General features: G+C 44.4%; 2 protein-coding genes and 1 long non-coding RNA gene across 4 annotated transcripts; 2 read left to right on the top strand and 1 right to left on the bottom strand.

Moving 5' to 3' along the window:
* The first annotated feature begins 18 nt into the window (after positions 1–18).
* Positions 19–12,906, top strand: FAM3A (FAM3 metabolism regulating signaling molecule A). Its single transcript, XM_032209424.1, has 10 exons — positions 19–176; positions 2,302–2,423; positions 2,666–2,779; positions 5,260–5,283; positions 7,471–7,594; positions 7,712–7,770; positions 8,561–8,611; positions 9,475–9,559; positions 11,667–11,793; positions 11,901–12,906. The coding sequence occupies exons 2-10, from the start codon at positions 2,411–2,413 to the stop codon at positions 11,997–11,999; spliced, it is 696 nt and encodes a 231-aa protein (XP_032065315.1). The 5' UTR covers positions 19–176; positions 2,302–2,410; the 3' UTR covers positions 12,000–12,906.
* Positions 6,875–7,539, bottom strand: LOC116503187. The gene is made up of 2 exons (XR_004254669.1): positions 7,454–7,539; positions 6,875–7,344 (listed from the first exon to the last, which is right to left on the bottom strand). It is a non-coding gene; the product is annotated as an uncharacterized LOC116503187 (long non-coding RNA).
* A 6,417-nt stretch (positions 12,907–19,323) lies between the features above and the next one.
* Positions 19,324–23,126, top strand: SLC10A3 (solute carrier family 10 member 3). 2 transcript variants are annotated; one of them, XM_032209421.1, is made up of 2 exons: positions 19,324–19,428; positions 21,277–23,126. In XM_032209421.1, exon 2 carries the CDS (start codon positions 21,412–21,414, stop codon positions 22,726–22,728), a length of 1,317 nt encoding a protein of 438 aa, XP_032065312.1. In that variant the 5' UTR covers positions 19,324–19,428; positions 21,277–21,411; the 3' UTR covers positions 22,729–23,126. The 2 variants fall into 2 exon arrangements, with proteins under 2 accessions (XP_032065312.1, XP_032065313.1); XM_032209422.1 differs by lacking the exon at positions 19,324–19,428 and adding an exon at positions 20,244–20,334.
* The last annotated feature ends 4,630 nt before the right edge of the window (positions 23,127–27,756 follow it).

The raw sequence follows: 27,756 nt of genomic DNA, 5'->3' as shown, positions 1-27,756 counted from the left end.
CCAGGAGGCTGGGCGGAGCCGCCGACAGAAGAGGAGGAGCTGCTGCTGCTGCTGCTATTACTTCGCAAGCCGGAAAATCTCGCTCTTGCCTGCAAGGGGCCGAAGATCCACGCGGATTGCATCGGCAACCAGACGCTGGAGGGAATCATGAGGCGACGGGGGTGTTTGGGAGATGAGTACGTGGGCAGCGGGGAGGGTTCAGGCAGCAACCAGGGAGGAATGGGTGGGAGGGCGCGGGGTAAAGGAGAAGGGAGGCCTTGCGCGAGGGCCCGGAGGGGCTGGGCTGCCGGCGAGATCCGCGGGCCGGTTGCAGGGTCTCGGGGCTTCTGTGCCACGGCTGAGCGAAAGGCCAGGAGCCAGCCTCCCTCTCTCTCTCTCTCTTTCTCTCGGGGGCTCAACTATGACGACGCGTTCGTGCCGTTCGCTTGGCAACAATATGGAAGTGGTTTGCCATTCGCGATGTTTGTCCGATCTGTTCCAGTCCGGAGCCGGTCTCTGCTGGTTTTCCCGGTGGTATCCAACCCGAGGAGAAACCTCCGGGACGATGCCGCTTAAGTTGTTCGTTTATTGATGTGGTTTGTGGGGAAGGGGGATGAGGGTGATTAAGAAGCACGAGGCCAATTTGCTCCGGCTAGTTGAACAGAACTCAGTTCGGGGATTGTTGCCCTTCTGGACACGGTCCGGATGTTAACGAGAGAGAAAAGAGGCAAGGTTCAACCTCCATAGGTGATGTGAGAAGCTGCTTCCCTGTTTGTGCTGGCTGGGGAGATCCTGGGAGTTGAAGGCCACAGGACTTAAAAGTCGCCAAGATTGAGAAAGAAACAATGCCTTAAGGGAAAGGGAAAGAAGAAAAAAGATAAAGAAGGGGGAGGGAGAGCAAGCTCTCAGAAGTAGAAGAGGGGTGCTCCTTGTCATAAAAGTCCATATTCATACCTGTGAAAGGGGAGGATACATAAACGTGACTTTATTTCCCAAGGGAATCACCCAGACGCTTGTTTTGGGTTAAATTAGTAGCTCTAAGTTGCTCAAATACCTCCAAAAGGAGAATTGAATTTGGCCAGGTGAGTGAATAAGGTTAAGGAAGGTGGTGGAGGGAGAAAGAGTTTCCTTGCTTTGGTCCTGGAAAGTCCAAAGGGTGAAACAGGGAATGCTGCAGAGTTAAGTGAGGTTCAACTCGAACTTGATACACAGGGCAAAGCTTAGGACTATCCCTCCCCTGCGAGCTAAATTGACACTATTTCGTGGAGGTCTTGGTTAAAACATGAGCCTTGCAGTTCTGTGTAGATTTTAGCAACCCCCTGGAAGTTGACACCGTTACTTTAGGCAGCTAAAAATGGTTTTTGCCAGCACACAGGCAAAAGGAAGAAAAAAAAGGACATTCTGCCTTGCCCTGCTCAGGAATTTTTTTTTTTTACAGAGTTCTGCTTCCACAGTTAGCTATTAAGTTTCATGTCACTAGAGAAGACTACAGTTTTGCATAAGCCTCTGAAAAGTATCCAGCAGTTGCAGTATACACTATCTTTAATGAAAAGTATAGCTACAGATGTCCTGGGGCAAGAAAATTCAAAGGCCTTCTGCTATATTGCCTTGAAGGAGCTGCCTCAACTGTCCATAAGATGGCAAAGCAATTTAACTTGCAGGTTTGATGAGACACTTAAAAAAAAAAAAGTATTCAAGATGAATTTAGTTGTAGTTCAACGTTTAATGGTTTGGTGTTACATGAAGTGGCCGGCAGCCTAAAACCATGAAAATCATACAAGATGGTTTGTTTGATTTCTGTTGTCTGTATCAGTGGTGGGATTCAGCCAGTTCGCACCTATTCCAAAGAACCGGTTGGTAACTTTCTAAGCAGTTCAGAGAACCGATTGTTGGAAGAAATCTCCTTTTGTTTTTTCCCACTTTACAGGGCTAATCCAGTAAGGAAGGCAGGAAGGAAACATTCTGGTGTTGTTTCTAGCCTCATCTTTATTGTCCTGCTTACAGAAATTGCCTCTCCGGTTAACCCTTATTACATTCTAACAGCTAAGGCGAAGTGTCCATCGACCTGAGTGATGTTGAGTTGGCCACGCCCACCCAATCACATGACCACCGAGCCCCACCTACCCAGATGGTCATTAGGGCAGAGAACCGGTTGTTAAATTATTTGAATCCCACCACTGGTCTGTATGTTATGAAGGTTATATTTTTATATGTGTGCTTATTAGTGTAGAACTCAATGGACATTTGTCCTGAGCGTTGGGGGTCATGCAGGAGTTTTATCTTCCTTGGGTTGATTCTGACTGCCATTTCTGATCTCTGTAGTTTGAAGGGTACATGTGACTAACCCACCTCAGACTCCCTCACCCATTCTGCTACCTCAGGAGCCTAATAGCATTGGATTTCCACTGGTTCTGGACACTCTCAAGGGGCCATGAGACTAGCAGGTGAGCTCTGGATGGGAGAGAAAAGTGACAGCCAAAGGCAGCCCTTCAGACAGGAAAATAATAGCTTTTAGCCACTGACATCCAGTAGCCCTTTAGAGCATTTATGCTTCTGGGATATGTTGGGGAAAATTGTAGCCACTACTGGATGACACTGTAGTGTAGCAGTTGGATTCAGTCTTCCTCCAGGGTTTCTTTTTTTTGGCTTTGCTTTGACCTGACTCCATTTTTCCTAATTGTTTCAGGTCCTCTCCGTGTTGTCGTGATTGTCTTGACAGCAGGGCTGACCTGGATCCTTGTCAGCGTCTTGTTGGGGACCCAAAGCGGTTTCTCTCGCCTGCAGCAATTCCTCCTCAACAGTAAGAACAAGGACACGAAGGGGAAGGATGGAGGAGTGCTAGGACATAGAACAAGTCTTCCCTTACAGCAGTGACCATCTTTCCCGTGCATGTTGACTGTGCTTTGCTGTTAGCTAGGGATATGCAGTGCTTCAAATCCAAAGCAGAAAAAGGTGGGCTTGCATATTTCAGCAGTTGGAAAACTTCAAAAAGCTTCTCCTCCTGGGTGTGGGTGTCATTCACAGATTGGAGTGATAAAAGTCTCAGGAAATTGCACAATTTAGGTAAGGCATTGTTGACAAGATGAGGTAAGATGCCTTGCAGTAGAGAGGCATGTTCTTCGTACTTCGTTTTTTCCTGCTTTGGATCTGAAGTGCTGCATTTCCTTATTCTCCTGGCCTTCATTACGTTCAACAGAATTTTCGGTTGCACCACAAAACCGCGGATGACAAAATCGCGCTCGACGAAAGCACGTACGTGACGCCATCACAGCGCGACGAAAACATTGCGCTGTGATCGATAAATGTAAAAATAAAGCGAAAACCTTACCCTAACCCCCCCAAACCTAAACCTAACCCTAAACCTAACCCTTAACCTAACCCTAAACCTAACCCTTAACCTAACGCTAAACCTAACGCTAACCCTTAATCTAACGCTAAACGTAACCCTAACGCTCTAAACCTAACCCTAACCCTTACCTTTATGTGAATCGGCTTGCTTTAATTTTATTTTTATTTCAAAAAAAAATTTTTCGTCGCGCTGTGATGACGTCAAATGCGCGCTTTCGTCGAGCGCGCTTTTGTGGACCGCGGTTTTGACGGGTCACGGAATTTTCATCAAAATACTTAGAAGGATAAAAGAACTTTTAGATAGTCCTTTTCTGATCTAAGTGCCCTCCAGGCGTCTGGGCTTCAGCTTCCAGCCAGCATGATCATTGCTGAAAATTTTGAGAATTGACATCCACATATATAGAAGTTGCCTAATTTGGGAAATATCTCTACACGGTCATTAGATATGAAAGCTAAATGAAATCTTTGTATTTGAAAATCTCAAGTATTAGAAACAGATAACAAAGAAGGCCGGTCACCTTCATTGGATTGTCAAGACACTTGAAGAAATCCATGAAGAAAGCCATAAACTGTCATGATGATTGTATGATGAATTATAGACAAAGTTCATTGGCAGTTTGGGCCTCTTTTTATATTATACAGTGTCCTGGACTAGCCTTGCACCTGCAAATAAGTGAAACTAAAGCTGTGTTAAGGTGCAGCTATACCCTATGTGCCCGTTTGACCTGAAATTAGAACAGAAATTTGGATCAAAGCGGAGAGAATTCAAAGACCCCAGCAGAGATCTTTCGTAATTTACTGAGCACAATTTATTATGTGGTCAGACTTAATTTTCCTAAACTTTTAATTTTCCTTTAGTGACTAACTCCAAAAATTACATCTGAATACCCACTTCCACTTTTTATTCCAGTGCTTTTTAATTATTCCCTGACTTCACCTGGTCTATGTGATGCATGCATTTATTTTGCTCAAGGGCTTATTGCATTTATTTTTGCAACAATTTCATAAACCAGGCTCAATAGAAAAAAAGAGAGAGTGTAAAAAAATTGAGTGAGACTGAATAATGATTCAGAATGTGGAACCTTGGAGCGGTTTAGCAAAAGTAATGACACCTAATGCTTTAAGTTTAAGCCATAATTTCAGATCAGTCAGAAGAGGCAAGTCTTTCTTAGCTTGAATATCCTTTTCAAGCTTAATCAGAAATAAATCTTTTAAAAGTAACCCTGTGGCTCATTCTGCGCTGAAGTATTGAAGAATGAAGGAATCTTTGATACTGGTTCCTGGGTGCCTCTATGTCAGTGTTGACAAACCTTACACATGTGTGTGCATGTGTGCATGGGCCAGAAACCAGAACAGCAGCCACTCAGTTCGCACATGCCAGAGGTGGGTTTCTACCAGTTCGCACCGGTTCAAGTGAACCGCTAGTGGTAATTTGGCCTTGGTCACAGAACTGGCAGCGACCCAGGCTGGCCACGCCCCCAAACTGGCTCCCCAGTAGCCGCTGCCATTGCTGGCATGTTTTTTAGTAGTTTTCACATTCTTTGCGCATGCGCAGAACAATTTACAGTGACCTGTGTGCAAAGCGTGCACAAAGCAAACCGGTACCAACCGGAACCTACCCCTGGCACATGCGCACCAGGCGGACGCTCTTCCGATTTCCAGCGCTCCAAAGTGCGTGAAGACCAGCTGGTCGGTGCACTGGAACCCAGAAGAGCAACGGGTGACAGCTCGCATGCCCAGCGAGATGGCTTTGCGGCTATAGGTTCGCCAACACGGCTCTGTATCTTTGAGGAGATGAGTCAGGACATTAATTACAGTTTTCGAACAGATCATGAATCGCATCTGTTTAAACCAGACTAAACCTTTTAGCACAGAGTGATAACTCTACACTTAATATCTTGCTGATGCTACTGTTTCTTTGCTTCCTTGCAGGTCCAGAGAACACTCCCGCTACAGGTAAGATGATTTGGCTACATTTCTGCACCATTCCTACAAGCCTCCCCCAACCTGGTGCCCTCCCCGTTTGTTCCTAGTTAGCTGGAGTAACAGTTTGCAAGCAATACATGTGTAGAACAGACTTCTCTAAGCAGGTGGACCTGAAATACTGAATATTGACTTCCATCATCCCTAACTATCTTATTGCTGGTGAACAGTTGAAATAAATGCCAAGATAGTCCATTGCAAGTATCTTTGGCTTACAACCAAATAGATCCTGGAATTGCGGGTGTTAAGTGAGATACCCATCTAATCGCTTTGCTCAATGATGACAATCCTGGCTCTCCAGTTAAAGTGATTAAGTGGACAGAGCAAAAGAACTCCCCTCTGTATGCAAAAGAGAAATCCAGTGGCTTGGTTGAGGAAAAATAAAATAAAAAGAACCCCTCCAGTCTGCCGCAGGAACCCCCCGTCCCCCCAGTGCATGAAGGTGGCAGCAATTCCAGTATTCTTTGCTGGCTTTTCCATTGATCTTTTTGGGAAAGATGGCACAGAAGATTCCAAATGGGGATCACGTGATCGTGGGGTGTTGGCAACAAGCTATAAGTGTGAATTAGTAACTTCAAGAACGAGTCGTAAGAAGCTTTTTAAAAAGTTCATCATAACTCTCAACAGTTATAAGTCAACACAGTAGTATTTTCACTATGCTGCTTGCCATGGCTAAGAGAAACAACAAAAATGATTAACAATTGTTCACAGTTAACAGAAAATTAAAGAAATGAAAGAGTTCTGGAAGTCAACAAGTCATTTTGCCCAGACATCCTCACTAGCTGAGGAGTATATGATTTGGCTCATACAAGGAAGAGTAAGTTAGTAAAAAAGCAGACAGAAGTTATACAGTGTAGGGCTGGACACAAGGCAAGCTTGCATTGGTAATTCTGCTTTCTTTGGGAAACCAGACTGGCAATAATCCTTATCAGCTCTCTGGTAACAAATTTCAGGGTTTTTTTGCTGCAGTGTAACTGCTGAATAGCAATAGCAGTAGACTTATATACCGCTTCATAGGGCTTTCAGCCCTCTCTAAGCGGTTTACAGAGAGTCAGCATATTGCCCCCAACAATCTGGGTCCTCATTTTACCCACCTCGGAAGGATGGAAGGCTGAGTCAACCCTGAGAGATTTGAACCGCTGAACTGCTGATCTAGCAGTAGCCTGCAGTGCTGCATTTAACCACTGCGCCACCTTGGCTCTGTAATCTGATCACAGGTATAGGATAGGAGGAAATGACACATTTCCCCCTAACCCAGTGAGAAGTGAATTTTCCATAGCCTGAGTGCGAGATAAAGAGAATACATATAAAGCATGTTTCTATTTGCTGCACATAGAATGTGATGGTCTGGTTCCCAAAATTCTCAGTTAACGTGACCTCCCCCCGCCCCCGCCCCCCCAAAATAGCTAAGGAATTCTGAGAGGGAAGGCAGGTAGAGGAAGGCTGGTGTTAGACATTGCAAGGACCGGTGGGAAACCAAGGTCCCATGCCATTGTCTGTCTTGTCTGTCCTGGCTTTGTGTCTCTCTTGCTATCCCTGGAATCCTGACTCTTTATCCATCATTGTCAGATTTGGACAAGATCAGAGTGGTCTCGGCAAAGAATTTTGCAGGCAGCCGCAATAGTCATCGCAGTGAGTTCAGAGGAGTTGAAGAGGAATTGGGGATGCAGGATAGTATAATGGGCTTCCATGTAGTACTTTTATAATGTTGGTCTTCCTTGTCTTCCCTTTTGCCCTTATTTCCCAGAAGGCCCCTTGCTCAGGTAGGAAAGATGTCTTTCCTGTTTCTTTTAATTCTTGAATATAGGAGGCTTTGGGTGTTTTTCCTGTTTTGTAAGGTGATTTTGGCTGGGTGGTGGAGTAGACTTCCCTCTCCTCGGTAGGTCCTCAAAATTCTCCAACTGCCCTGGCACCAGCTCTTCTTAAGCTGGTTTGAAAACTGTCCTTCAAGTCCTTGGGGCACAGAAGGTTGAGTGTAGTACCTGGTGCTTGTGCTAAGTCATCACAGTTAGAAGGGGAAGCATTGGTATGATCCTTGGAGTAAGGGCAATAAGAAAAATTGTTAGTCCATGCTAATCTGGAAGTATATGCAAGATAGTTTCCCACTTCAGTATACTTCCGACCAGGGACTTGAAAATCTCACCTTTGCTATCTTTTCAGAACCAAGGCCAAAGAAATACAAGTGTGGCCTCCCTCAGCCCTGTCCAGAGCATTCGTTTGCCTTCCGGATGACAAGCGGTGCAGCCAATGTTATTGGGCCCAAGATCTGCCTTGAAGATAAAATGTGAGCCATGCAAAGTCTTGACAGTTGGATACACTTTTGCAAATCCATGGGACTGACTGTACTAGACCCCTGGATAGTCTCCTTTAAAGGATCTCACGTGCCTTTTATTTCTTTCAGGCTAATGAGCAGCATGAAGGATAATGTAGGGAGAGGTCTGAACGTTGCCCTGGTGAATGGTAAGATAGACTTAAGGGAATGCGTATGCTAAAGTTGCATGATTTTATAATGCTAGACAGCCACTAAAGGGGCTCCAGTCATGGAGGCTCTGAAGCTCTGCTTCAAAAGATGCTCACCTCTTTTCTCCAATCAGTGACATGCAGTCAGGGGAGGCAGAGCCTCACCACTGTCATCATGAAAAGAAAAAAAAATGTAAAAAGAAAAGGCTGAGCTAATTGCTGCCAGAGTCACAGTGGATGACTCTGCTTAGTGCTTAACTGTTTAAAAAAGCCTCTAAAAAAAGTGAATGCTCAGGCATTCTCTCCTCTCCCCCCGGCATGCACCCCACTGACTAAAGCGCTTCCTTTCGCCCGCCTGAGCTCTGCTGCGGGCAAAAGAAAGCGCTTTAATCAGTGGGGTACCGGGGAAGAGGACTGCCTCCCCAGCCATAAACTTCACCGCACGTCACTGTCTCCAATATATCTAGTATTGGATTCAGAATCCATAATATTAGACACCGTGATTTGGTTCCTAACTATTTGTTTGGCTAAGGCCTTCATTTGGCTGCACGATGTCATAGTGGGTGGGATGTTGGAATAATGAAGACGGGGAGAGATACAAAACTTACATTCTAAAATGCAGAACAAACAAAATGGAACACTTAAAAATACCTTAAGATGGAAATGAAGAGCACTAGTAGATGTCAACCATATGATAAAAGGATGATAGGGACGATGTGCCAATTGCCCACTCAACGGGCTGGAGAGTAATGTAAATGTGGCCACTAACCCTGCTCTGCTTTGCTTTCAGGTGTGAATGGAGACTTGATTGACGCTAAGTCTTTTGACATGTGGGCAGGAGGTGAGTATGGTAATAGAAAGGATTTGGTATTAATACATAGGATATAGAGAGATTGGAAGCAGGGGTCCCCAACTCCCGGTCCATGGACCAGCACCAGGTGTGGCATGCCAGAAACTAGGCCGCGCAAAGAAGCGGAGCCCCATCTGCAGGATGCAGGCAGTATACAAAACCACAGAAAAACTTCTCTCCAAAGAACCAGTCCCTGGGGCCCAGTGGTGGGTTTCAAAAATTGTTCGAACCTACTCTGTGGGTGTGGCTTCCTTTGTGGGAGTGGCTTGCTGCCCATGTGACCGGATGGGAGTGGCTTGCTGCCCATGTGACCGGATATGAAGATGCCGACGACACTTGTCAGAACCACCTTAAATTACCTCACACACAGCACTGGCATGCATAAGAATAGGATGTAAACTTGTTTTTTAAAAGGCATCTTTAGTTTGCGTTAAAACAACTTCAACACACGCAATGTCCTGATTGCACCACAAACGCAGTAGTCATCCTTACCTTTCACAGAGGCAGAGTTTTATAAATATGAGCATGATAGTGTAGAATAATCATATCCAAGGACCAGTGGTGGGTTTCAAACATTTTTGGAACCTCTTCTGTAGGTGTGGCCTGCTTTCCGGGTCCACTGGCGGAACCTCTTCTAACTGGTTCGGTAGATTTGACGAACCGGTTCTACCGAATAGGTGCAAACTGGTAGGAACCCACCTCTGCTGGTGCCCCAAAAGGTTGGGGGTCCACTGGTCTGGAGAGAAGCTGAGGCAGTTCTCTGAAAAAAATGAAAGGATACTGTAGATACAGTATATAAGGAAAGCTGAGCTAAGCTTTCCTACCTTCCTCACTCTAACTCTTCTCATCTCCAGATGTGAATGAGCTGCTAAAATTCATCCGGTCATTGCATGAAGGGACATTGGTATTTGTTGCCTCTTACGATGATCCTGCCACAAAGTGAGTGTTGAATGATGTTCAGCTCAAAAATGCACGGATTCATGTGATCAAATTTGTATTGACATATAAGAAACATTCGTATGTGCACTGTAGCATTCTCCCACTCAGGATTCTGAGCAGCCAATACTGGGAAGTTACCGTTTCCCTGAAAAATAAGACCTCCCCGGATAATAAGCCCAATCGGGCTTTTGAGCACATGCACTAAAATAAGCCCTCCCTGAAAATATTGCAACACAGCAGCAGCCATGAGGTGACCAGGCTCGCTGCCTCCTGCACCTCAAAAATAATAAGACCTCCCCGAAAATAAGGCCAAGCGCTTATTTCGGGAATCAAAAGAAAATAAGACCCTGTCTTATTTTTGGGGAAACACAGTATGTAATGTGAAAGTAACATGTATCCAATGTGGCTAATAGCTATTGAGAGCCTAAACATACATTAAAGCTTTTTAAGTTGGCTTTAACTTAACCACATCCTTTACATGCAGTTTGAATAGTTAACAACACAATAAGGATTTCCTTTTGCTTGTTTACATAAATGTTTACATCAACTGGCTCTTGTAGACAAGCAATCAGAAGTCATGTGAAATTAAAAGTTTTACAAGTGTATATGTCACCCCTTTAATATAAAAGTCCACAGGCATTTTAAAAAAAATGTTACATAGCATATGCATATACCACCCAGAGCCTGTAAAGGAGATGGGCAGTTAAGATAAATAGCAAAAACATGAGACAAAAGTTCCATTGATTGGGAATGGTTCCTGTATGTACATAGATTGATGTTTAATGAAAATGCTGGTGGGCAGATACGTTTGAATAAAATCAGGAAGGAAGATACAAGGCTCATAAATGTTGGGCTTTGTTATCATTTGCCTAAAGGGGGACAGCTTTTGTCATTTCAGGGTTGCAGAAGTTGCTCCCTAAAGTTACGGGTTATGTGTCCAAAAGTGGGCAAAGCTAAAAGTCAAAGTTGGCCTGAAATCGGAAGGGATGTTTTAAGGAAATTGGCATAGCAGTTTAGGACATCCATTTTGCCCCTTAAAATCTCCCCCCGGGGCTGCTCCGGGCCATGAAAGGGGTGCTGATGCATGCACCCCAAAGGCCCAATATCTAATACCCTAATTTAAGAGCAAAAGTCAGATTGCCAGATCTGACCAAGAACAGTTTTGTGCTTTTAAGAATTGCCCAGAAGATGAAACTGGAGCAGCGTCTCCCATTGATGGAATGGGATGATGATGATGAATTGCTGAAATTCAACATAGGTGGAAAAGGAATCCTGATTGTAATTCTTCACCTCGGCAGCCGTTTTTCCATCTTCCAAAAGTTGTGCTCCTGCCTTTTGTCAAATCGACAGTCTAGAAGGGCTATTTCTCATTCGCGGAGACCTGTTTCCTTAGAAATAAATCTCTTCAAGCTTGAGATTGGAATCTCCCCCACAAAGCATATAAATAGTCACTTGGAACAATATGGAGGAAATCTATTGCTCCTTGAAAGAGAAACATGTACTTCTGTCAATTGCCCAAATTGGAACATTGAGAATATTTCCAGTTATTATAGATGATATATATGCTGGGGAAACTATTCCAAATCTTGCCCCAAAGGTGTTTTTTCAAAAGGCAACTGGACTTTCTGTTTTTTCTTTGAAGACATTTTGCTTCTCGTTCAAGAAGCTTCTTCAGCTCTTCAGAAGAAAAAATCCAGAAAGTCCAGTTGCCTCATGAAAAAGCACCTTTCGGACAATCATGACCCGGATGGCTGAGAAGCTCCATATTCCAAATCTTTTTTTTTTAAGCCATTGCTTTTGATTTAAATAAGAAGGTTAGTGGGAGTAAATACGTAGTAGAAAGTGAAAAGGAAGTTGCTTTAATCCAGTGTTTCCCAACCTTGGCAACTTGAAGATGTCTGGACTTCAATTCCCAGAATTCCCCAGCCAGCAAATGCTGGCTGGGGAATTCTGGGAATTGAAGTCCGGACATCTTCAAGTTGCCAAAGGTTGGGAAACACTGCTTAATCCACCCAAAAAGTACAAGAAGGAAGAGGAGATCAGATGGAGTAAAAGAAATGAACCGTAGAGAGGTTTTTCCACAATCGTCTTCTCTGCTTCACTCCAGAATGAATGAGGAGGCCCGTAAAATCTTCGCAGAATTGGGCAGCAAATTTGCTCGGGAACTGGCCTTTCGAGACAGCTGGGTGTTTGTTGGAGCCAAAGGAGTGCAAGACAAGAGTCCCTTTGAGCAGGTATTTGGTTCAGGACACCTTGGAAGGTCCCCAGAATCAATTGAAATAATCTCTGAAAAAGAGGCCAGTCCCCATGAAGACCTTCTTACCTTTGCTCTTTTTTGCAGCATATGAAAAACAGCAGAAGCTCCAACAAGTATGAGGGCTGGCCCGAAGCCCTTGAGATGGAGGGATGCATTCCGCAGCGAACCACCGAAGCCCTGTGAGGGTCCGTTTTCTTCAAACCTTCCAGTGAATTTTCTCATGGGGATAGGAGAAGAAATCTCCAGTCTTCCACTTAACTGTTGTCTACTTTTATTGTGGCAGCTGCCTTTTTCCCCTTCTCCACAGTGGCCTGTTTGGCGGTGCCTTAATAAGGCCAACCAGTTGCCCTTTTCAGAAAAGTTTTCTTGCCCTGGACTTTGGGGAAGACAGAACTTGTAAACCATACCTTATTCCCTTCTCTAGTGCCTTACATTTTTCCCAGGTGAAGGGACTAATCCTTCTTTGCCCTCTTCCCCCCCCCCCTATAAATTTGCAGAGCCAATTGAGTTCCTCTACTGAGAACCAGTTCTGGGGTTTTTATTTGTGATAATTTAAAGCAGGAGGAAGAACTCTTGGGCAGGGGGAGTAAAGTGGGAGACACCATGAAGGTCCCCTCATTTCTTTAACTCCACAACATGCTTCTATCATGCCTTCTTTACATGTTTGCACCTTTCTTTGATCCACGCACATCTCAGTCATACATGCATTCTTTGCATGTGTAGAATCCCTGCGCCGCTCAGCTGAAAAGCATGGATGTCAAAGGAAGAATCCCGTATTCGTGAGGTTCTGTCAAAGGAACCACTCTGAATCAGAGTTTTGTCTATTTTAGCACCACTGCTGTTCCAAAGCCCCACCCCCTTAGTTTGCTAAACTTGAGAAACGCCCAGTTGCTGCTTTATGTAGAGCGATGTTGGTGCTTCAGTTTGGGAGGGGACGGGGTGAGGACTGAGTCTTTCATTCATCCTTTTGCCCATGTTCACTTTTTTTTTTTTTAATATAGAGTGTAGTGAAGGGAATTCAAGCTGAAAGTTTCCATTTGACCAATCCTTGTTGCTGAACAGCTTCTTCAATAAATACTGCGTAAAACAACTGAGGTTTGTTATTTGAAATGGTTGCTGCCCGCCCTCCCCCCCCCAAAAAAAACCCCCACCTGGTTCATCCCATGGGAATCTATAATTGAAGACAATGTGCATGCACTTGTTGAATGTTCTATTGCAGCTTTATCATCTACTACTGCCAGCATTTTGTCCATTGCCAGTTGACCTATCTATGCACCAATTCATGCACTGACAGAGCTTTCTCCTCTATGATGTACCATGTGAGCTTTGATGCTCTATTTTCAGATTTATTTATTTATTTATTTATTATATTTCTATGCCGCCCTTTTCCCCGGAGGGGACTCAGGGCGGCTTACAATCCAAGTCAAGGGGGGGGGGTACAAATAAGGGAAAGAAAAAAAGCACGAAACAAAACAGTACCACAATTTAAAAGCACACAGCAATCATACCATTCGAGAGGGGACAAAAGCTCTTTAGCCCCAGGCCTGTCGGAACAGCCAGGTTTTAAGGGCTTTGCGGAAGGCCTGGAGGGTGGTGAGGGTTCGAATCTCCACGGGGAGCTCGTTCCAGAGGACCGGAGCAGCCACAGAGAAGGCTCTCCTCCGGGTGGTCGCCAGTCGGCATTGGCCAGTGGATGGAATTCGGAGGAGGCCTAATCTGTGGGATCTAATCGATCTATTGGAGGTAATTGGCAGCAGGCGGTCTCTCAAGTTCCCAATTCTACTTCTACCTCTTTCTCATCTCCTTTCCTTACAATGCGGGGCGGGGAGAATCATGAGCATTGCCAGATTACAATACTTGGAAGGCAAGAGAAAAGACAATTTAGCTAGAGTGTATCAACCAAAAATTTAAAAAGCATCTGCATTTTATTTTACTTTTTATGATCATCGCTCATCACTGATCTCGTCACCCACCCCGATGTGTCTGATTGATTTGAATTACATGGCCAGACATCTACAGAAGTGACTTTAGGTGGCTTACAAATGTTTAGAGGATAAGAGGGGGAAAAGACTAAATAAACAGGATACAGCAACACAACATTGAAAACCGAATAAATCAACCAACCACAGGGCTTTACATTCAAGTCCTTTCAATTCTGGATGGGATCATCCAATATTGTGGCTCAATGCACAAGGGAGAGGTCTGGCTTTCAGCATGTTACAGAAAGCCAGTAAGTTTGGGCCATCAGGCCTTTAGGGGGAACCTTGTACCATAAGGTAGGCACTGCAAGAGAGAAGGCACACCTGCCTTCTAGATCCCACAAGTTACATGTCCCAGGTAAAAAAGAGAAGCATGCTACTCTGCTGGATATCATGGAATGAGCGAAGCTAATTGAAGATAAGCAGTGCCACAAATAACCCTATGCTAAGAAGGAACGTATAATTAAAGTATTACACAATTGGCATCTTGAATTACTCTAACAAGCCTATAGGGAACCAGTACAGCTTGCAAGGTAGTGGTGCTATCTGGGCACACCATGGTGCACCCACAAACAGTCTTGCCTACCATCTGCTCTTCCAGCAAGTGTTGAGAATCCAACAGGATCCTCAAATTGTGTACCAGTGTTGTCTATGGGAGTGCAATCCCATCCAGAACCAATAGTGGAGAGTCTCCTCCAGTGTTGGGGAAATTCCCCAAACCCACAGCTGAGACAATTTAGTCTGGTAATTAAGGCACCAGACAACAAATTCGGAATTAATTCTAGTCCTGCAATTGGTCATGAAACCAGCTAGGTGGTTTTGGGCCAAGTCTTTCTCAACCCTACGAATAAGGCAACAAATCACTTCAGAAAAATTGTGTAGAAATTTGAAAGTAGTAGTCTGGGCAGTTGCCAGGAATCAAGACTGTCTTGAAGGCACTGCCTCCCCCTCATTCTTGCTTTTGTTAATCTGAAGTCTGTTTTTCTCACAGCTTCCAAGTAATTTGACAGCAACATCTGGTTTGGCCTGGGGTATAGATTTATAACTAGGTATCATCAGGACAGCTGGCCTGTTGATGGATGGCCTCATCCAGCTTCATGTACTGTAGATATTAAATAGGATCAAATAAAATTAAAGCAGAGATCTCAGATCTATTCCCCTCCATCAACACTGACTTGAACTGATTCTGGAAGAAGGAAGAGAACCATTGAAACACCATACATCTCACTCCTACTTCAAAGCCAATAGAGAAGGCTTGATTAATGGTATTAAAAGTTGGTGGGAAATCAGGTATGTTGTATGTTTATTATACTTGTATGACGCCCTATTCCCGAGGGACTCAGGGCGGCTAACAAACAAGTGGGGAAGGGGGATATACAAAAAACAAACAAGACAAAAACAAGATACAAAAAACAGATTAAAAGCTACACAACAATCACAACAATTCAAGTGGGGCTGGGAACTCATCAGCCCCAGGCCTGCCGGAACAGCCAGGTCTTGACGGCTTTGCAGAAAGCCTGAAGGGTGGTGAGGGTCTGAATCTCCATGGGGAGATCGTTCCAGAGGGCTGGAGCAGCCACAGAGAAGGCCCTCCCCCGAGGGGTTGACAGTCGACATTGGCTAGCTGATGGTATTCGGAGGAGGCCTAATCTGTGGGATCTAATTGGTTGTAGGGAGGTAATTGGCAGGAGGAGGTCTCTCAAGTACCCAGGTCTGATACCATGTAGGGCTTTAAAAGTAACGACTAGCACCTTGAAGCGCGTCCGGAGTCCAACAGCAGCCAGTGCAGCTCGCGGAGGATAGGTGTAACGTGGGTGTACCGAGGTGCACCCACAATCGCTCGCGCGGCTGCATTCTGGATAAGCTGAAGTCTCCGAATGCTCTTCAAGGGCTGCCCCATGTAGAGTGCATTACAGTAGGTAGGGTTAAGATGGATGCAGTAGCCCACTCAAATCCTGTCAAAGATAATCTACAAGTGAGATCAGCGCTATTTCAGCACCAGCATCTGAAACCACACTGAAAGATCCACCTAATCTGATTTCTCCAAGGTCCTCTGTAAATCAAAGATCATCTCAATAGTTTTTCTTAAAAGGAAATATTTGAGAACAAGCAAAAATTGCTGAGTACCATTGGATCTAGGGATGCTTCTTGAAGAAGAGAGAGACCACTTCCATCTTTCGGAGCCAAAGGAAGCATGCTCTTCCCCCAACCACGCATTTACCAGCTGGATCCAACCACATATTTTTCCTTTTATGAAGGCCTTAATCAACAAAGAGTGGCAAGGATCTAATACACAGTTGTGCTCGCAGAACTAAAAATTTGTCTACTTTCTCAGTTTTTTCCAGAAGGAAACGCGCTAGAGACTAGTCAATTTCTGCATAAACGGAGTCTTAACAGAGTGAATCAAAGCAATTTTATCTGTCAGGCGCTTAGTCTTCACAGTACTCCTGCAGCTGTTTCTCCAGCCTCCTCCTTCCCTGGAAGAGACTGGATTACTTTAAACAAAGGTAGCTGACAGAACAATGGTGATGTTTTGCCGCTCTTATTGCCATAAGGTAATTCTGAAGAAAGGCTCTTCTTACCCATACTCAAATCATATTTATTCTTCCAGCAATGGAGTTAGGGTTCTCTTTTGCTGCTTCATCTGAAGTTCCCCAGAAAACCATAACGATTGTCTGGAATCGATGGGCAGCAACAGTTTAAACAGGTGTGATTTAATCCAAGGCCATGCTCTTCCTTCCACTTGGTCACCAAGGCCTAAATCAAACAATGTATCAGGAAGAGCCCCAAGTTCCTCTTAAACCGAACAGGGTCCATCAACCTGGGCTAGGCTGATCAAACAGATACACCCTCCTTGCAGTAAGGAATGGTTAGGGAACCCCAGGGCCAGGGGTGAAATGCTACCAGTTTGGACCGGTTCGCCCAAACCAGTAATAAAAAAGCTACTGGTTCGAGCGAACCAGTAGTAAAAAAAATTAAACTGGTTTGGGCGAACCGGTTTTTCCAACGAGCAGCTGTGATGTGTGGTTTATATTAGCAGGATTTCCTGCTTTCTAGCTAATCTAAATCGTGTGGCAGAGTGGATTCCCCCCCCACTCCTCGTTGTTCGCTTAAATTTGCAGGCATCCGTTTTTGATGCTCTGCACATGCGCGGGAGTTCCTGCGGATGCGAGCGAAGCAAATTGTACTAAATTTTGCACTCACATTGCTACTGAACTAGTAGTAGATGTCACCCCTGCCCAGGACTAATAGTGAATGGCTTCTCAGTGGCAAGGAGCTGATGGCAAGGATCACTCTACACACACACACACACACTCATAGACAACATGCAAAAGTAATCCAACCTTTCTTGACCAAGTGCCATCCAGATGTACAGGGACTGCAGTTTCTGGAAATCTCAATGAGCATAGCTGAGAGGAGGATTTGAAGTTCAAATAGCCTACCAGCTGCTGTTTTGTAGTATCTTTCAAAAATATTGTCACTGGCAGTTGATATCTTCCAGGACAAATTAAAAGGTGATGAAAGATGATTTCAGGGAGGAAATTTGTCTGAGCCTTAGATGCTGATTTTATATTGCTTTTCCCTCCCCTTCAAAATATATAGCCAATCTAAGCATGCTATCAAAAACATAATTTATGTACTGTTGGCATGTATGGCATAGCATATAGAATAACACTATTAAATCATTGAGCTTGCAACTTGTTAATATCCTTTATTAGTAGCTATCTGGAGATTAAATCAAATTTCTTATTAAAGAAAGGATGGAAGTGGAGTCAGTCTAAATTAAATAGGGAAGAGAGCCAAGTAATTTAAAATGCCTTTTTGCCTGTCTTTTACTGATCTACTCTTCCACCAAATATATGAAATTTATTGTATGGTTTTTGGTGACCATGGTGGTGATGTAGCTGGGCTTTGAAAAGATAAATAAATTAAAAGATTTCTTGAATTACCAGAAAATTTATTATATTTTTGTTACTTAACATATGAGTGGGTAAAGTATGCCTGGTCTCTTTTGTAGAAACTGTTCTTTCCATGATTGCTCTTGAAATTTAATACCAAAATATCATGTTACATTGCCTAAACCTTTGGAATTGTTTGTATTCAATGTAATTCAAAATGTTTTTTTTCATGGCTGGGAAAATATTTTTTTAAAAATATTAGCCCTATCTTCTTTTTCAGACATGATGCCATCGAAAGACTAAATGCTACCCTCCCCCCCAGAAACTTCTCCATCTTTGAACCAGGGCCAATCTTATTTTAATGCTTGTCAAAATAATCCATTCCATCATCATCTGCATCTCGTGCAAAATAAATTATTCAGGGCATGAGAAAGCTGGCTAGGTCAAGGCACTGCAGGGAACCCTGCTGACATCTGAAGAGCATGCTTAACCAATGGGGTCGTTGCATTCTCTTTGGTGGAAAGGGTGTGCTTCCCAACTTGATAAGGACTGGAATGCTGTTATAACTTCAACTTTTAGTACTAGAGGTTTTTGGCATTTCTATCTCTCTGCTGTATACAGTATTTACTTTGATCTTTGAATCAACATATGTTCATTGTCATTTCACACACACCCTCCTTCCTGAGTTATTGCTTCTGTGTTCTAACAATTCCCTGAAACTCTTTTAACTCCCTTTCTGAGATTTTTGCCTTTCGTGGTTTTGTTTCCTCTTCTTTTCTTGGTTTGTTAATCCTTAAAATTCTTTCTAAAGGGCACTGGACCATTGTCCAGCCATTTTAAACCTTCCTCTCATTTCCTCAATTTTCTGGGTTTTTTTTTTGCCACTCTCCCATATACACTTGTCCCCATTGCGATCCATAGCTATTGCCCCTAAATTGTGGAATCAGAAAATGTTGTATTCCCTGACTGTTTTTCCTGAGTTCTAATCTCAGTTCAAAAAAAGAAAAAATCCTAAATCAATGTATTTAATGGGCATGAATGAATTCATAATCCTAGCACAGCGAAATATAATAATTCAGTCAATCTGAGGATAAAAGACCCTTAAAGCTGCAATAAAATTGCAGGATGACCTCTGTAATTCCCCCCCCCCCCCCATCATCGCTTAATCCTTTTGGGATAGAGAAGTGTGTTCGTCTTTCTTCCAATCGGGTGACAGTACATTTCTGATCTAGCCAATCAACTAACCACTTTATTTAATGCTTCCTGGAGCAAAATGTACCATTAATTCCTATTTCGGGAAGAAGTGGCTATCAGCTCTCTCCAATCAGATCGCTATTATTCCCTCATGGTCTTTCACACTCCGACAATAAATACTGCCTGCTCGGAGATATGAAATGCGGTTTTTTTTTCCCTTTAATCCCATCCGTTACAAAGGCAAGCGATAAGCATTCTTCCCACACTGAAACCGAAGCAGATGTAATGTTTTGGTTTCCCTCCCACCTTGATTTAAAAAAAAAACTACAATTCCCAGAATGCCCTGAAGTCATGGGGAGGGGGGGGCGTTCGCGCCTACCATGAATTCGCATTCTTGTGTGGGCGTGGTTATGATTGTGGCGCACCACCCGGTGGGCGGGGCCGGGCATGGAAAGACGGAGCGGTCGAAAGCAAACAAATCGAGCGGGTGAGTTGAGGTTGGTGCCGGTGAGCGAACGCTGGGAACGAAGCCCGGAGAAGGTAAACTGCCGAGCGATTCTGCTCTCCGGGGCTGCTAATGCGGGGAGGGCGGGGAGGGGAGGGGGGGCTTAGACATACTTGGGGCAGAGATGGGAGTCTAAACAATAAAGCTGGGATGTAGCGGATCCGATCCGCTTTGCGGAAGCTGCTTTGCTAGTGAGAATTGCGTAGGCGATGTGTGTCTGTGACTATGTCTGTATGTGTGGGGGGGGGGCGTTGGGTGGCTGGTTGGGTGTTTTGGGGGGGGAGATTGAGAGCCGAAATGCTCCCTTCTCCCCCAATGAAAGGAGGTGCGCAGTCTTTGCGTTGATCCTGATGCGGGAAGAGTATAAAGAGGACGGTCTGGTGTCCCTCTTACCTTACTAATAAACCAGAGGGAGAAGTTTTTTTTTGGGGGGGGGCGGCATCAGCTTCTTTCCCAACAGGTTGTTTGCAGCTTTAAGACAGAAGTGACTCAGCTGAATTGAGGAGGTGAAATAAGGGGAGTGGGACTCACCTGCCCTGAATCCTCCGATTCACGGGTCTCCGATTTCTCTCACCCCTTCTGCTGCCGCGGGAGGGACTCCCGGGGATTCTGGTTCTGGAACTGCCAAGACTTGCTGGGAGATAGTTCCAGCGTGGTATTTCCCCTCCTCCTTCCCCCCCCCCCCAACTTTCCGCTTTTGGGCAGAGAGGGCTGCCTCTGGAAATCTGTTTTGCCTGGGCAAAGCTGTAAAAAGAGGGAAGTGTTTGCTAATATCCAGGGAGGGGGGGGGGGTCAGGTCAAAGAAAACTCCGCCAGAAAGACAAGATTTAGAACCGAGAAGGGGTTGCCCACAAGCTTCCATTTACCTGAAACCATCCTAAGGAGACACATGATGGGAAAAAGCAACGGTGGCTTTGGAATTACCCTGACATCTGCTCAAGGTATTTAGGAGAACACAGAGCCATGGCGATGCCAAGGATTTTTCTCGCCTCGGGCAAAATAACATTTTTGTCAGAATAACATTTTCCCATCCTATTATTTGCAGACTGAGACTCGTAGAACTGTAGAACATTTAATAGCTTCAACTCCCACTATGTTCCCCGTAACAGAATTTGGTGCTAAGGCATTTAGTGGGGCTTTAAACTGTACAGGATGAGAATGACAGGGCCTGGTAGAGATTTGGATCAGTTGGCATAATTGTCTCATCTTTATAATGATAGTTATCATGATTCTAGTTATTGGATTTGTTCTTTCTGATTCAGGGCTTTTTAAGACATGCCAAGGCCTTCTGTTGGGGATTTCTGCCCCTAGCTCAAAGATATTTCCACTACTTGCCCCTGCAAAGTTGGAAATACTTTTGTGGTGTCTTAAGGAAACATAACTTTGGGAAAAGTTGGGAATTGTAAGCATTAAGACGGTGACTTTCTAACAGAAATGCAATTTGTGAAACTTCACAAATTGGGGTTTTTGCTGATTAGATAGGTTTGTTATAGAAATGGCTAGTATATATTATCATATAAAAGGAAAAAGTTGAGGTTTATGTAATTACTTTATTCTACTGCACCAAAGGGATTTGGAAATCAATGCTTATCTTTTTGTTTTCCCTTTTCCCTGTGCTTTTTTTTCTTTCCCCCTTTCCTCCCTTGCTTTCATTTTTCTTTGTATTTCTGTCTTTTATATTTTGATAAATTAATAGAACATTAAGAGGTGAGAAATGCAGTTTGTATTATGTCAGCCTCAGCTGCAGCCCCAAAATGCTGTGCCTGGATGAAGTGATTTAGCCTTTACTTCGGTATCTGATCACTAGCCCACTGCCTTGACTTCATTGTATAAATTATTGTGTGCCCTGTCGTCCTTACTTCTCATCCCCTTTCTCTGATTAGGTGGAAGGCCTTCATAGAGAGGCATCAGCAGAGCCTATGGATCTGAGGCTAAGAGCATGATCCCCACTGAAGGAACACAATGACCATGATGGTGGAACAAGGCGAGATCTAATGGAGATCTAATGAGTCCACAGCATGCCTTCGTCAAGCTTCGGCACCATGTCTGGGACACACATTCTCTTCCTCTTCTTCCTCTTCCTCAAACTTTTTGTAACTGGCTGGACCCAGGGAGCAACAGTCAGTGACCCTTATCTGAATGTTGGGGACGGAACAGTTTTGGAATTCAATTTCCCTGAACATAGCCAGGGTGTTTTGTTGGTCACTTGCCACTATCCGGGATCAGATGCCTGGCTAAATGCATCTTCGCTGGAGCCTAACGTGGTAGTCATAGAGAACGTCAGTGCCTCCTGGGGAGGGAGCTTCACTGTCAGATTCCAGTCTGGCTTGGCTGGCCTGGCCCCATTGCAACTGAGATTGTTGGAACAGAATCGCCTCATTGAGGAACGAGCTGATTTCCGGATTCGGGTGGACACTTCTGATCTGGAGCCAAGTATAAAGATGAGCCTGGGTCACTTCTCAGAGAACCCAATCCTCTTTGCCCTCCTGCCTCTTATCTTCCTCAATAAATGTGCATTTGGCTGCAAGGTGGAGGTGGACGCTCTCCGAAGCCTGGTTCACCAGCCTCATCCTATCATGCTGGGCATCTTAGGCCAATTTGTTGTCATGCCCCTTTATGGCTACCTCATGTCCTTGGCCTTCTCTTTGCCCAAGGCACTGGCTTTGGGGCTAGTGATTTCTTGCTCCTCCCCTGGTGGTGGCGGTGGCTATCTCTACAGCCTTCTACTGGGTGGAGATGTCACTGTGGCCATCTCCATGACTCTCCTATCCACAATAGCAGCCACTGGGCTCATGCCCCTCTCCTCCAGCTTCTACGGATGGCTGTTGGGGGCACACGAGACTCTGCATGTGCCCTTCCTGAAGATCTTCATCACTCTCCTCTTCATCGCAGTGCCCATCTCTAGCGGCATGCTGGTCAAGTGTAAGCTGCCCCGCGTCTCCCGCCTCCTCCTCCTCCTCATCAAACCTTTTAGCTTCACCCTCATCATTGGAGGCCTCTTCATGGCTTACCATATGGGAGCATTTATCCTAACCAGCGTGAGGCCCCCCATCATACTGGCTGGTGTTACTGTGCCCATCTTTGGCTTGCTGGTGGGCTACCTGCTGGCCTGGTGCTTAGGACTGCCAGGGCCACAGCGTCGGACGGTCAGTATTGAGGTCGGGGTGCAGAATAGCCTGTTGGCCTTGGCCGTCCTGCAACTCTCCTTCCAAAGGGCCCAAGCTGACTTTGCTTCCCAAGCTCCCTTTATTGTGGCCCTGAGCAGCACGTCTGAGATGTTGCTGCTTGTCTTGGGGAACTTGGCCTACAACAAACTCTGCTCAACTGGCTCTTAAGACCCCTGGGAAAGTGGAGGCAGATACCAAAGATTCGAACTCCGGGTGTGGCCTGATCAGAGATGGATACCAAAAGCCTTAGGAGCTGGATGTGAGGCACTCCCTTGGTGGCTAACCAAGTCCTCAGCCTGAAACCCATGATGGGTTGCTCAGATACCAAGGGGCCCTTTGCAGTGGCATATCCCACAAGTTGTTGTGGGGTGGGGGTGGGGGTGGGGAAACCTGGGCTTTTCTGTTCTTTTAAATTCAACTTCTTTTTCTATATAGCAAGAGGTATCTCTGGAGCTTAGCATTCGAGTTGCACAGACCGAGGGGGGTATAACGGGGTTGAATCTGTCCTATTTCGCCTCACCCACTCAGCGGGATACAGGGTTTGAATAAAACACAACTGAAGGTCATCTATTCTGTCTGTCTTTTTCAAAACCAAAATCATTTCACTGCTTCAGGAGATGAAGATGCAGAGCTTAGCAGGGTAATGTTCAAAGCAGGGGAAGGAGGAGATTATTTTTTTTTACACCTAATAACTTGTACACTTAATCACGTCAATGATTAAGCAGCTGCCTTGAGAGCATGCCTGGAGGGGAGATTAAAATGTAACAAAGACAAATGCTCAAGATTGGAGTTGCATGTTAAGTTTCCTTTGGAGAATAGAAAATCATAGGAAGAAATACTCGACCCATGTATATTAATATGTGTAAATACCGTACATAGCCTTGCGTTAGTTTAACATGGTGTTTCCTCAGCATTGGCAGTTTGAAGATGGATGGACTTCAACTCTCAGAATTCCCCAACTTGAAGTCACCTATCTTCAAGTGGCCACGGTTGAGAAACACTGGTTTAACAATTTAGAATGTTTTTCTTGCCTGAGCGCAGGCCATAATGGATGTGCTAATCTTTGAAGAGTTACAAAGCCTGTCTTGATTATGCTGCAAACAGCTGGGTTTCTTCTGTCTGGGAGTTTTGAAAGGCTCCTGCTGTGGGTTCTTGCTAGAGTTTACAAGGTGACAACTGTCATCTTGGTTATACTTCATAGAAATGAGGGAAGTTGGAGCCTAATTGTGCAGTATATAGAAGCTTTTTTTTCTCAGAAGTTGTGGTCCTTCTGGAATGTACAGATTTTCAGGTGTGCTCCAGCTTCTGCCAATCCAGCTTTTCTTTTGTCATTCACACTAGTCTGGCTGCTGAAAATGTAGCAGCTACGGATAGAAGCAAGGAGTTGGATTGCTCCAACTGCTTTTCATTTCTTCCTGGGGAGTGCTGGTATGTCATCATCCTGTGTTAGTGCTGGGAGGATTGGGATTTGTGTTTTCAATGCGCTCACCCATCTGCTGGTGCAGAGAAGCGGCACGGCGTGTTCTGAGGGCAGAGCTGCTTATGAATTGCAGTTGGATGTTCAGTCAACAAGGGACGGAGGGAAGGAGGGAGAGAGGGAGAGAAGTTGGCATCTGGACTGAAGCCAGCAAGAAACATTAGCTTTACTGTTATTTTATCCTCTTGTCCATTATCCTAAAGCCAAGCTGCTCTTTCAACAACAGCCTGAGTTCCTCGTGACTATGCTTTAATCTGCCGCTTTTCTTTCATTTGCCAACGTGGCACTCTAAGAATATTATTAATATTTGGGAAAGTATGCAATAAATTGAGCTTGTGCATCAAGCTACCCCATCTGGGCTGCAGAATCCCAGATCACCCCTAGATGGAAGCAAAGAGGTTCAGAAAATGCAAAGTCTTTGCTGCCATCCATGGGGTTACCCAGATTTTTGCAACTCTATTCTAGCACTTTAATCTTAGGAAAAACACAAATGTGGTGGTTGGTTTGAATTTGGTTTAATGTGTCATTGTAAACCGAAGCTCTTATGTTTTGTAAACCATACTTTATTGCTTAAGGAAGTTAAAAACAACCAATTGTGCTTTAGTCACTACATGTATTCAATCAAACTATGGTTTAATATATTAGGTGACCACTGGGAAGTTGTCGTGTTTGGTCAACTGAAAACATCTTTTAAGTTGGAAGGGGCAGTTTCTTCCCTCCAAAACTCTAGAATTATTCATAGTGCATTGCTTTTATTTTTCTGTTCCCCATGTCGGGGAAGCAAGCTGAAGATCTTATGGTATTAAAACTCTCATCATTCTTCCTTGGGATTCAATCCATTTGAGGCTCAGTGAGAGTTCTTTCCCGAATAGGAGTGCATTGCATACAATTTAGAGTGAGTGGAGGTGAAAGGAACAGACCTGAATGAGAAAGGATTGTTACTGAACTTGATTTTTGGAGGTATGGGTTCAAATACAAATTAGGACATTTATTCTTAGCTATTGGGCAATAGCAATAGCAGTTAGACTTATATACCGCTTCATAGGGCTTTCAGCCCTCTCTAAGCGGTTTACAGAGTCAGCATATCGCCCCCAGTCTGGGTCCTCATTTTACCCACCTCGGAAGGATGGAAGGCTGAGTCAACCTTGAGCCGGTGAGATTAGAACCGCTGAACTGCAGATAACAGTCAGCTGAAGTGGCCTGCAGTACTGCACCCTAACCACTGCGCCACCTCGGCTCTTGGGCTCCTCCATAACTACTATTATAAAGATATTAGACAGGGATAGACATGCTGATGGATGCTCCCCAGAATTATTTGAAGAAGGGAAGGAACTGAAGGGAGCATCAATTCTATTCTGCATCCTTGTACTTTGTACTACCTAGATATCCATGTTTGCTATTCTGGACTCATTTACCAAAAAAAAAAAAAATCTCAGTTGACTCTGAGGCCCGACTGAAGGGATGTGTCTGTATAGAGAAAATTAGAAATAGAAAACAAATGCAAAAACGTTAAAAAAAGTAAGAGAGACTGTATGTGAAATCTCAGCCTTGGGAAAGAAGGAAGCGTAAATTGCCTCAATTCTGCATGCCGTAAGAGAGAGGATGAAGGGAAACTGGCAGACTTTTAAGATTCTTTTATTATGGGTCTTTTATACAGGGTTCGATTTCTGACCTGAACTGCCTCCGAGGGCTGACAGTGTGATATTGTGCATCATTTTTTTAAAAAGGGAGGGCCCCCTGAAAAATAAAATAAAGAGAGGAATGATACTGCCTATACATTCAGGGATGCATGCTAAGCATTGTCAAGAATTGGGAGGCATTGAGATAGGAAAGTGGTTTGCAATTGATTGGAAGGAAATCTAAGAGGGCAGTAAAAGGGAAGTAGGATGTCAAATCAGAAAAATGTGGTGCCCCAGTATCAAACAATGGTCATCAAGCTCCCACCACTTTTGATCCTTTGTCAGGGTTTTCCCATCTGGATTGTCTTGCAAAATCACCATTATTTAATTTTGCATCTAAATTGGGAAGTCGTTTTATCTTTGGATGTGATCAGGTATCTCAAAGCAGCCCAGATTTGGCACTTTCTTGAGACTGGTGCATTTATGTGGCCAACAACACCCTGTTCTGAATTAGTGCATCAAGCAGCAGAGATGGAGTGATATTCCCTTTGCAGCTTTCCCTCTTACTCAGGAGACTGTAGCTAGTCATTGTAGGCCTCGTACTGCAGTTCAGAGATGATAGTGTTGGGAGTTAATAACTATAATCAAGTCCCAGCAAGAATGCTAAACATGGCAAAGGAGCTGATTATGTAGAAACAGCTTTAGTAATGCCAATCCAAGAAGTGACTGCTTTTGTGTTTTCTAAGCGCGGTTGTCTAATTATTTTTATCAAAATGCAGCATGCCTGAAACATAGTTATCTAGCAAGTAAGTTCTGCATGGGGTAAACATTTAAAGTTTGCTATTTGCTTCCTTTGGCCTACTCTAACATTTCAACCTATAGAGAGCAATTGTAACCGGCAAGCGTTCACTGCACCCCAGTGACGTGCGGTGAGGTTTATGGCTGGTGAGGCAGCAACTTTTTTAGACTTATGGACTTCAACTCCCAGGATTCCACAGCCAGGCATGCTCAATTCCGATTTAAAGCGACAGCATTTGTTTTTCTCCTTTGCTAAATAAGTTTCCTTCTTTCTTTTTCTTCTCCCTTCCCCTCCTTCCTCCCTCCATCCCCCCTCTCTCAAACACACACACACACACACACAAAGTTGTACCAGGATTCAGAAAATTTAGGTTTTCCTCCTCAACCCATGTTAGCAATACCACTAGCAGCATTTTGGCTGGCAGGTGTAAGTAGAAGTGGAAATTCATTCTACTGAAAACATTGTTTTTGCTTATGATTGGATAATTAAAATTTCAGAAGACCCAAAGGCATAGTATTAGAGTGTTACATAGTGCATAAACTAAAGAACTGTCTCAATATGCTCCCTCCCCCCTCTCTCAAACACACACACAGAAAGTTGCACCAGGAGGATGAAGTTTGAATTCCTCCCCCTCCCTCCGACCCACACGTACCTTTTCCAGATGTTTCAGAGAGGATTTCAACTCTGCTCTTGCCTGCCATCAAGAAAAGAAAAAAAAATGTAAAAGGAAAAAGGCAAGAGCTGAGGTCAGGCTGAGCTAGTTGCTGCCAGAGTCACCGTGGATGACTCTGCTTAGTGCTTAACTGTTTAAAAAAGCCTCTTAAAAAAGCGCCCTCTACAGGAGGAGGCAAGAGAACGATGTGCCTCATCTATGTCAGCTTTTAACCCTTGATTAACTCTGCTCGAGTGATCATAAAAAGTCAGACTAGATGTGGCATGTCGTTCTCCTGCCTCCACCTGTAGAGGACACTTTTTTAGAGGCTCTTTTAAGCAGAGTCATCCACGGTGACTCTGGCAGCAACTAGCTCAGCCTGACCTCAGCTCTTGCCTTTTTCCTTTTCTTTTCTTTTCATGATGACAGTGGTGAGGCTCTGCCTCCCCTGCCTGCACGTCCCTGCTGCACCCTTCCTCATGTTTTGGCTAGAGTGGAATTAGATAAATATTTCACGCTTTTTGACAGAGGAAGTGTGCTGAATTCAGTTAGTTTCATAATGGTTTTGGTTTCCTAAGTTAATGTGAGTGGTTACACACAGTCATCATTTTTGTATGTAGGGAGGAAACGCCCACAGGATTTGAAATGG

The sequence above is a fragment of the Thamnophis elegans genome, chromosome 2, assembly GCF_009769535.1.
Source record: "Thamnophis elegans isolate rThaEle1 chromosome 2, rThaEle1.pri, whole genome shotgun sequence".
Taxonomy (NCBI): Eukaryota; Metazoa; Chordata; class Lepidosauria; order Squamata; family Colubridae; genus Thamnophis; species Thamnophis elegans.
This window is presented reverse-complemented; position numbering and strand designations above follow the sequence as displayed.

Coding starts and splice junctions, on each gene's coding strand:
- SLC10A3 (XM_032209421.1), top strand. CDS start 21,412: ATGCCTTCGTCAAGCTTCGGCACCATGTCTGGGACACACATTCTCTTC.
- FAM3A (XM_032209424.1), top strand. Junction 2,780..5,259: donor GCAGCAATTCCTCCTCAACA/GTAAGAACAAGG, acceptor GCTTCCTTGCAG/GTCCAGAGAACACTCCCGCT. Junction 9,560..11,666: donor TACGATGATCCTGCCACAAA/GTGAGTGTTGAA, acceptor GCTTCACTCCAG/AATGAATGAGGAGGCCCGTA.